Source organism: Dermacentor silvarum, chromosome 3 (genome assembly GCF_013339745.2).
Source record: "Dermacentor silvarum isolate Dsil-2018 chromosome 3, BIME_Dsil_1.4, whole genome shotgun sequence".
Taxonomy (NCBI): Eukaryota; Metazoa; Arthropoda; class Arachnida; order Ixodida; family Ixodidae; genus Dermacentor; species Dermacentor silvarum.
In genome coordinates this window covers 89,853,816-89,864,668 of record NC_051156.1, presented here as the reverse complement: position 1 = coordinate 89,864,668, position 10,853 = coordinate 89,853,816, and the positions used below count along the sequence as shown (strand labels likewise).

Sequence of the window (10,853 nt, the reverse complement as noted above, 5' to 3'; positions counted from 1 at the left end):
GTCGCTGAGTCAAGCTGTTAAGTCATTAAACAAGAGTGCTGCTCTCCTTTTCATTGCCTCCAGCTAACGGTAGTTTCCGGGTAAGCGAACGAAGGAGGGAGTAGCAGGCTGTCCCTTTCCTTCGTCTCCTTTCCCCGTGGGCGGCGGCGGACCAAACCAGCATAGAACATTCTCGTCCAAAATTGGCAATATTCTTCCTAGAAGACAAAAACCTCTCGCCTTCTTTTAACCTCTCTCGCCCTGCTACGAGACGTAGGTCAGTGATAAATGTCAACATATAAGGAGTGCAAGGAAATTAGCAGCACGTGCAAACGTCGTCTCATCGTTGCACTCACACAGGTGCCAGTGCTTTCTGTCGTCTGCATTGCTCGGTTGGTGGTCCGGAAGCACTCGAATAAATAAGTGCCCACCGTTGAAGACACGGCTCCACGATCAAGTAAGCCCACAAAAAATCTAGGCGCGGCATTTATTCTATACTTAACGGCTTTCTTTCTCCCGTTATGCTGGCGTGCACTTTGCTGTGCATCGATAAGTTATGGTTTACGAAGAGGCAGGGACAGTGCTTAGAATGCAGAGCTCTGTAGTCAATGTAAAGGGAAGAAATGACTGGTAGCTCTTGAACTACGACACTTACTATAAGCTATACCTAATACGTAATTCGATGCCAACAATGTCTTATAATTGCTTCCGTACCCTAAAGATGTTGGCTTGGATCAATAGTATATAATAAAATGGCTGTATACTGGCACCGAGATCAGCATCCTAGAATTGTGGATAAAGATAAGTAACAGTTCCGCAGCCGTCAGTAAAACATCCACATGGTCTCTTATGTTATCCTTAAGACGACTTCAAGGCGAAAGCCCAAGTGCCGATGCATTAAAGACGGACCCATGAATTACACATCCCCCTTAATTCGCTTAGTCTACTTCGCTTAGTCATTCCTCCTAATTCGCTTGCTCATCCTCTTAATTCGCCTACTCATCCTCTTAATACGGTTAGTCTAATTCGCTTAGTAATTCTCTTTAATCGCCAAGTCATCAATCTTAATTCTATTGCGTTTGACTCGCCTGTTTCATCCACTTAATTTGCCGTATCATCCATCTTGTTTGCTTACGGGCGTATGAACCATTGATGGTGATAGCTTTTGTACCTTTTATGTCGTCGACGCGTTTTCGCTCAAGGACTTTAAAGGTCCACTGAACGATAAGAGAAATAAAGCTTTCGCTTTATTAAAAGTTGCTCACAGTATTATCTTAGCTGCACTTCGCACGGGAAGGAAAGGCGACGTTTCTTTTAACCAATGCAAATTTTACAACGAAACACTTTATTTCATTGATTATTACTATTATTTCTCTTACTATTTAAGAACACCGATATGTAGCGAAATATGTCTCACGACACATCGCTCGCCTGTTTGTAGTGCTTTAAGAGACTGAGATGCCACATGGAATAGTTTCCGTAATCTCAATATCCTAAAGCCACATATTAATTTGTCGAGGCACTGATGGACAATGCAAAATGTTGTCATGCTCGCAAAATGCGTATCTATAGTGTTTTAGCATTGCAATGGGCAAACGCAGCTCAATGGAAAAGGTTTATAAACGTCGTAGTCGATGGTAGACGCGTGCCGTGGCAGGCGGTCTGGCGTAAAAAGTGTTGTCAGTAAACGCCGTGGTTGTTGAGTGCAATGGTAATTTTTTTAATTGTGCAATAGATTCGCTCGAGTTCATGAATACGGTTTGCTGGTGAAAGCGCATAGGCCTTTCCAGCTGACGTGTTTTTTCTTCCATCCATAGTTTTCAAGTATCATTCGGATTTAGAGTATCAGAAGGCTCATGACATCTCACTTCACTAAATTTTGCTCTGACGGTATCCTTCACCCTGTCTGTCTTTGCGGCAATTTTCTGCTAGTGTCTTTGCAGCCGTGTCCTTTGTTTTACTTGATGTGGCACGCACTGTAAGTGCTTCATTCCCCCCGCCCCACACAGATACTCTTATGCAATGTCCTTTTGGGGGCCTTTAAGGCAGAATAAATTATGATCTTAGTGATGATGATTTCAGAGGGGATTCCTTGCACATAAGAGACTCTTGACACGTTGAACAGAGAAAGCAAAAGGCTTTACTATTATTTTACACTTCGTGCAGTTGAAAAATGGCTTACAAGTGCGAACAAAGCAAAGAAGACGGCGTGGTGAACAAGCTGCCGCCACCTAAGCAGCCGCACAGAGAGCCTGGAGTGGATACTTGCTGGTACATGGCTGGCCTCTGCGCACTTGTCACATTCATGACATCGGCGACGATCCGGTCCTCTGGCTTCCTGTACATCGGCATGATGGAAGAGTTCCGCGTCGATCGCGGACAGGCCGCGTGGCCCATTTGCCTCTTCGGTGCCGTCAGCAATCTAGCTGGTGAGCGAACGCAACGTGGTGTATTTTGGTGTCGGTTCTGCCGCGTTGGGATCCCATGGATTCCGTAAGACGGAGGTTTTCAGTAGTTGCAGGTTTATCTAGAAGGCTCCAATAGCCACGCAAGATCACACCAGCTTCAAGCGTGCTCCTTGTTTCTGGTCACGCTAACCTCGGCAACTGGCCAGTGCACCAGTACAGGAGTATATATATATAGGGGTACAGTCTGTGTAAGAGTGGGTCATTTCATGCATCACTAATCTCATTATGCAGTAGAATGTCAGGCTCATGATCCTGCAAACATTTCCAGCACACATTTAATAATCTCTTTCTCTCTCTCCTTTCTGGGAGTACAGGTAGCGTCGTTACTTAGCTCGAGAACGCTGTAAGGTTTTTTCGTTTTGGGGCAATCAGTCTAAACTGCGCTAAAGTAACTGTTATCGCAAGCTTTCTTCTTTGACCATGATAGGTATGCTTTATCAGCCACGCCGACTACTGTAGGTAATTTACAATTCTCGTATTGAGAAAGCTCCTCTCAGAAGGATCGTTTCCTCATTGTCTTCGGTTGGGGCACCCACTGCTCATGATAACGATCGCTCGCATAACGGGCTATCGTTATCCTAGTCACCGCGGCGATGGCCAATCGCGGAAATCACTTCGAGGTGAGATAAGATTGCTGAAATAAAATTCCTTAAATAGTTTACAAATGGGGATGCTTCACGACAGTCGTCAATTATAAAAGCATAAGGAGTGCTCTGTGCACTTGCAAACATAACTATAGCTACATTTAGCAAAGAAAGTGTTTCAAGATCGTCAAGGCTATAACCGTTAGGAACGTGAAGGAAATATTACATTTCCTCAGCACTTCTACCTCGGCGCACTGAAGTTTTTGCTTTAAACTCATCAAATACCTCAATAGCATCATATGCCCGCTATTTTAATGATAATGTGTATTGCCTTTTAATTCACCTATGCAATGTCTGCCGCACCTAGCAAAGCCAGCATGTCAGTTGGCGCAGCAGTTGCATACGACCGAGAGATCCACAATAACCGGGAAAAAGTAACAAATAGTAACATTATTAGATACATAAAACAAAACAAAACATATTAAACTTAGAAATAGCACAAGAAGACAGAAGAAAAGGGAAGCTGAAGGACAATCTAACTGTATGACAATGTAGGACTGCAAGAAATGCGTTCACATTCAATGACAATTGTATTATTATAAAACATTATACATAAATTATATTTACAGCGTAGCAATCAGTGTTCTCACGTATACAACATATCAACATCGGTAAGATTAAACATCTAAATGATGTTCAAAAAAGTTGTCGCAGCTTCACCTGAAAGGCGAAGCATCAATTGCGATAGCAAATTTGTAGAGAGCTATACGGAGTAATGATAGTACCTTTATCAGCTGTATAAACTTGGACATGCAGCAGCACCGGCAACACGCAGAACTGTTGTCGACGACGTCGGCGTTTTGCCCGCGTTCGCACAAAATGCGTGCGGCGTTGGTGACTGCATGTTGCCGGAGCCTCTGATATAAGTAGGCACTTGGTGCCGCAGCTAAACGTCGCCTGCCTTCCCTCCACCTCCCTCCACTGCTTTTCGCGCGTCGGAACAAGGCGCGTTTGCTCTACATATATGGTGATTGTAAAGGAGGAAAGAGACGCCTACTTCTGCAGCCCTTAAGGGAGCACGGCGCAGAACGCGCGTTTGTTCTCCGCCGTGGGTTCACTCCCCGTGAAAGCGCGCGTCCCTCGCGCCCTTTCACTCGCACATACAGCGTTCGGCGGCGCGCGGCGACGATTTCATCTCCATTGACGTCATAAGGAACCTCACGGCGACGGCGACGGCAATGGCGACGGCGACGACGACGGCAGAAATCTGCTTTGGAGTGTCCATATAATTGCTATCGCAATAAAATAATTCATTGACTGAATAAGAAACACCTCTCGCATTATATTTCTACTTCAACAACCCGTCATTCAATATATGCTTCCAACGCTTGCAAAATGCCTGAATTTCCGGGGTAACATTATTGCTTGGCTGCGCAACCACTCATGCACAGCTGGGTGTACTTTTAAATGCGAAGCATTTCTTGCCGGCGGCTCTGTCCGTCGGTCCCGCGTCCCACACCCCCACAGAACATGAGCGTCTCCTCCCCCTCTCTCTCCTCTCCTAATCCTGTACGGAGCGGCGCCCGCGTGCCACACCCCCACAGCGCATTCGCGTCCCCTTCCCCTCTCTCTCCTCTCCTACGCTCCCCCCTTTCTCTCCTCTAGGATTCCGTAGCGGCGCGCACGACAGGTGGTGCGACAGCTGCATACTCCGCTGGGGGCGCCACGGCAGTTCGCGGTATGAAAATGACGGAGCGCACGCCTCATTCTCACTCCTGTGCAGCGCCGCGATGAGCGCTCGGGGCGCTGCCGCGAAACCATCTCCCCGCTGCTTCTCATCCGCACATGGTTCTCGTTAGCGGGAGATGGAGTAATTTTTCATCTGACCGAACTTCTTTCTGCTAGTGCCTTTTTGGCCGGTTGAAATATGGAATGATGGTCATGGTTTAATGGCATCCTCTTCTGCAGGACGTTCTGGTGGGCTAGTTGGTTCATAGCTTTTAGACGTTTATAAACTGCGCAAAAAAATGAAGACACAAGAAAGAAACACACACACGACACCACGAGCGCAGTGGTGTCGTGTGTGTTTTCTTTCTTGTGTCTTCGTTTTTTGCGCTGTGTATAAACAGCCTCTTTTAAACGGGGCGGTGAAAAATAGTCACCTAGCCTGCTTCATTCAATCAAGTATGCTCTACATGTTTTTTCTGGCATCTCGGGATACATCTCCTTAACCTTTTCCCCCCCTTCATAATCTACCTTGTACCGCTACCAATGCATGTGACAGATCCGGCCGTATCAATCTCTTCCCTGCTTTTTTCCACCGATACTCTACACGTCTCTTCCTTATCTCGACTGCTGACTGGTTTATATTTCCATCCACTTTAAATCCAAGATCATCCGGGAGGCGTCTGACCCCTACGGGTCTGACTGGGTGAAACCCTTCGCATTCAATTAGGATGTGCTGAGTGGTCTCCGGGTTTTTGCTTCAGCATACACATGCCTCATCTAGTTCCGAATATTTGCTCCAATACGTTATTGTCCTTAGGCAACCGACTCGAGCCTCAAATAGCAAGGCACTGCCCTTTGTGTTATCTTACAGATTTTCCCTTGTGATTTCTTTTTTTCTCATTCTTGTAAATCTCCATGGTCCTGACGGCTTCCATTCTTTGCATCCATTTAAGTGTCTCTGTTTCTCTCTTTCTTTCTGATTACTCCTGGGTGTCTATTTACAATTTCAATTACCCTGTGCTTGGTTGCCAACTTCCTTGACCTCTTCCTTCATTCTTTGGCCACGTTTTCAGGTACAGATAGTTGTGCACTTTATATGCCCATTTACTTTTATTCATGTTCCTGAGTCTTTCTTCAAAACTAATTTTGCTCTGTGCTTCTCTGACTTCAAAAGAGACCCATAGCATGCCACCCTGCACTATCCCCATTTGTGGTTTTACCGTGGGCTCGAAAGGCCAACCGGCCTACCGATGTTTGCTTAGCTTCCAGCCACGACAAGGTATACTATTGTAAGCATAGTATAGCATCTGTGAAAGTTAGCGCTGGCACCATTACGCCTTTTCAGATTCCGCGCACCACCTCATACTTATTGTGTCCCCACAGTGCTCTATGTTTCATTGTTGCTGCATAGCGCTTCACTTTCATTTTAAGATTATCTTGGTGGGTTTTTCAGTAATTGTTTCCTGCGTTTATGTATACGCCGAAGTTTTTCTATTGCTTGACCATGGATACGAATAATCATTCGCTGTGACATCTGGTGAGTAAAACTAACGTGGCTTATACCTTCAATGTCCAGTTCTTTAATGACATGTCAGCATGACGATACGCATTGTCATACACACTGGGGTGATAACTCGATGTGCTTGATTCGGGTGATGACATATTTCACGTATGTGGCACCGCTTGTGAATATTATAGTCCATTTATACAGCCGGCGTAGTGACAAGCATGCAATAACGTTATCTACCTATCATTTGTTAATCAATTCCACTAATATTTACTCTATAACTCGTAGAAATATGACAACACCTTTATATGGTGAATGTTTCAAATGGGTGGCAGTCTTTACACTGATACTGTGACAATCTTTATTCAGCCACACGTTTCTGCGACGTACTGTGTACTTTGTCGTGGCAGCAACTATACGGACACTCAAGGTGCATTCGAAACGTCACCGTTGGCTTTGGAGCCGTCGTGCTTTCTCTGTATCGACCCGCATGCGTGTCCCATGTGCACAGGTATAGCAGGTCCGAAGACCTGCTAAGGACTGTTCGGATCCATGTGAATTAGCGATGTGCACATAACTATATATAGTTGAACGGTAACTAAACGCTTCTAATTTTTGTGCAGGCAATGCCAAGGCTCTATAATCTGCCATGAGATTAGCACCATTTGATTAATTAACATTTGGATTAGATAGTTCTACTCGTAACAATCTACATTGTAGAGCTCCTACCCTTACATGAACCACTGATCTTCTTGCAAAAGAAAGCGGCCATCGCGGCCGTGCGCCGAATTGGCTTCATGCAAAATGATGTTGAGAAGGCGCTAAGTATAAAATTAAATAGCAGGAAGTATTCCCTGTTGTATTGCAAGCTTTTATCGCGGTCCCAACAGTAGCCTTTAAAAGTATGTATTCATGCTTACCCAGGAATTGTTGCTGGCCCTCTGTGCCAGAGGTTCGGACCCGTGCCGGTGATGTACGCGGGCAGCGTCACGATGTGGATGGGCCTAATCACGAGCAGTTTTTCACCGAACATATCGTGGATGACAGCAACTCTTGGTATCCTGTTCGGTGAGTACTCGATCTTACGTGGGCGCCTTTATCAAAAACACCCGAAAAAAACTGTCTGTGGCAAGAGGTAGGCAGGAATTTTTATTTTTTTGTTGTTGTTGAATCTTAGGGATAACTACTTCCTGTTATAAAACTGGTTATTTTTCATTGCCATATGCTGGGCGTGTTGGTAAACTAAAAGCGTACTTAGCGCCTCGTCTATTGAGGTATATAGCGTCGTCTCCCTCCGGTCCTTGTCCGCTGGCGCTAAATATGCTATCAGTTATTTTTAGTTTATGCTCTAAATGTGCTACGTCTCTCGGCCACAGGTCCGAACTAGCGGTCAACACAACTTTAGTCGAGTTATAATAGCGGAGTACATTTCGTGATGTTCTTGTATCTTTTCTCGCGTCTTTTTCGCCGCTCTTAGGAGCAAGGAAATAATCCTTCCTAACTTCAGCAGAAACATTTTCGTAAAAAGAATGACACTTTCCAAATTACTTGAAGCTATATAGGCAGTGCCTAGTCGTTTACATAATGAACCATAGCAATATCTGTTATTATATTGATATTACTACTATTCGAAATTGTCGCTACATCACTCCCAAGAAAGAGAGAAAATGAGTGTTACAGTACAGCACAGCAGCTCACATAGAATGTGAACCCGTCCTGTAAACGATGAGAAAATGGACCCAGATACATACACTAGCACTTTGTGTTTATATCATTCGTGGTTACTGTCTTTGAATGCGTGCTTTTGACGGGGATGCCTAAAATAGCCTTCCCTAAGTGCCTTCGTTTTGTCTTTTGCGCAGGTTTTGGCTCTGGAATTGTATTCATGATGCTGTTCGTCTTCATCAACCAGTACTTTGACAAGTATAAGGGCCTCGCTCTCGGGATCATGTACACCGGTTCTACAAGCTCGGCTTTCGTGTTCCCGAGGCTTCTCCTGTTCCTCAAAGAAACGTACAACTTCCGCACCAGCGTTATGATCTTTGGTGCCATTGTGATGCACGTAACGGCGATCAGCCTCGTCCTTAAGGAACCTGTTTGGATTCGCCGAAAGAAACACCAAGAGAAAGTAGCCACCCAGAATGCTAAGGCATTGATTTTCACCATCGAGAGCGGAGACATGAAAATTATCGCTGAAAAGACCTTAACTGATAAACCAGCACCCGACCCGAGAAGCTTGCGCTATGGCCTCACTGTCTTGAAATGTCCCATGTTCTATGTAATAATGGTGACGTACATCATCTACAACTACAACTTCGATATCTTCATGACAACTGTGCCAGACTTTGCCGTTGATCGAGGCACATCTGTGACGGCAGCCGTCGGCTTGGTTCCTCTCTTTTCAATCACTGACACCGTCGGGCGACTGGGACTTCCGGTGCTGGCGGATCGTGGTTACCTGAAGCGCAGCACGCTCGTCATGATTAATTATCTGCTCATGGGGCTGTGCTTGCTCGCCCTCCCGTGGTCTACCTCCTACGTGTCGATACTAGCCATCTGCCTGTGCGTGGCCACTTTCGTCGGTTGTGGAATGACGATGTATCCGGCTATCATGGCCGAGTACGTGGGCTTGGAAAGGCTGCCCATCAGCTATGGAATTGTGGGAACGGTGGCTGGTCCTTTGTTCCTGCTGAAACCATTTCTCATAGGCAAGATGTTTTTTGTTTATCGTGAGGTTTTGAGCGTCAGTACCAGTTATTGCAAAGTTGGCTTAATCGTTAAATGATCGGGATGCATAGCAACATACCTTGCACACATGTAAATTGATTCATCTGCATTATTGCTCTTTTTTGTATGTGTTTTCTTTTCAATGGCACTTGGTTGAATTCTTTCATTTGATAAACAGTTGCGTAACGACTCCCACTCCAGCTATAGCCCTAAGTTGCAGCTGCAGTATATGTGAGTAAAAACATAAATATCTGTGTAGGAAAGTGTGTAACAAGGAAAGGTCAACGGCTGTTAAAGCGTGAAAAATACGCAGATGGCAAAGTTCTGGCAACAAGTTATGTGTCAAGACAATCTGGCATGCATAATTGTATGACGTATTGGAACGTGTCAGCTATTAAGAGCTTTCTACCACTTTATTTAGCGTAGCAACCAGGCGGTACCGACAACGACTGATCATGACGGGAAAACCATGTGCAGCTAGTAAATGGCTAACGCAGGATCAGAGCAATAAGAAAATTCACTAAGTAATGTGGCCGGCTTTTAACAGGTCGCAGCGTTGAGCCTCTCTGGCGAATTTCGTAATAGCCGGCTGCATTTAGTCCATGAGTTACCATAAATCTTGTGGTGCGGTGCTTTGAGTCAGCCAATGGAACTTGGGGTAGAAATATGGGCGAAATAAAATGGTGATAACATAGAAACTCTGCGCTAAAATAAACCAGAAGCTTGTTGCACATTATTTATGATGTTTGTTTTTTTACTTTTTCTTGAATGCGAAATACAGTCAGTGTAGTGAACAGTTTGTTAGGCAACTGGACTGCCATAGTGATCACAAGAATATCGACTGCGGTACTTAGACTTTTTGTAGAACGTCCGTGCGCTACTCCTATTAAATTACTCAATATATAAATCTATTACCGCCGCATATAACCAAAGAAATGAAAGTGTTACATTGACACTTACAGACGCAAAGACTGAAATTTCGATTTAATAAGTATCTGTGGTTTTTCTCTTACGTTGTGTGACCGGTCGCAACAAAATATTCTCTACCCTTAGAAAACGTTGCGACACCACCACTGTACATTCTCGTTATTACTCCAGTGCCATCACTGATATCATTAATACGTTATCCTTACAGGTTACTTCCGGGACAACATAGGCGCCTACGACAGCTTGTACACACTTCTGGCGTCTGCACTCATTGTACTGGCACTCATTTGGCTTGTGGTCGTCTGCGCTGAAAACAAGAAAAAAGGAACCTGGAGGCTGGAGCATAAGGGCACCCTGGATGACTCGCTTGCCGCGGGTGCTAACCGCTGTCAGTTTACGGGAGAATTCAAGACATCTGCTTGTCCCAACAGGACAGAGGGACCGACCTATTATGTAACATGACACTGCATTTGTCAGTGTTGTGTAAGGCGAAATACTCATATTACCGGTGCATATGAAATGCCACTGTCACAAGAAAGTAAAGAATAATCTCTATGTTGTAGCAAGCTAAGATTCCAGCACACATAGCGTGGAGCGACTCAACCTGATGCTATCTGTCACATGCTACCGAGCTCAAGGAGTTAATAAATAATCGGTATGCAGAAATAGACACAATGGAAATAGAAACAGTAATGATAACTGATCAATGCTCCAACGCACCTTCCATTTATTGCATTCTAGTTTCGTTCATTCTGACGCTGTCATTCGATCGTTGCTAAAGATCGCTAAATGTGGAGAAGCGCAGGTCTACCCCGACGCAGAGGCCTAAGAATACTGTTACACTACCGCCACTACCCATGCGTCATTACCATAACATCCTAGCTTCTAGCAAAGCCTTCCTCTTGCATGCAGGTAGCAGGCCGCGATTATTAC

At 45.0% G+C, this 10,853-nt stretch overlaps 1 protein-coding gene across 1 annotated transcript; it reads left to right on the top strand.

Annotated features, from left to right (window-relative positions):
• Positions 1–207: 207 nt before the first annotated feature.
• LOC119444546 (monocarboxylate transporter 9) lies at positions 208–10,382 on the top strand. Its single transcript, XM_037708926.2, has 5 exons — positions 208–436; positions 2,146–2,408; positions 7,191–7,334; positions 8,129–8,974; positions 10,129–10,382. The coding sequence occupies exons 2-5, from the start codon at positions 2,153–2,155 to the stop codon at positions 10,380–10,382; spliced, it is 1,500 nt and encodes a 499-aa protein (XP_037564854.1). The 5' UTR covers positions 208–436; positions 2,146–2,152.
• The last annotated feature ends 471 nt before the right edge of the window (positions 10,383–10,853 follow it).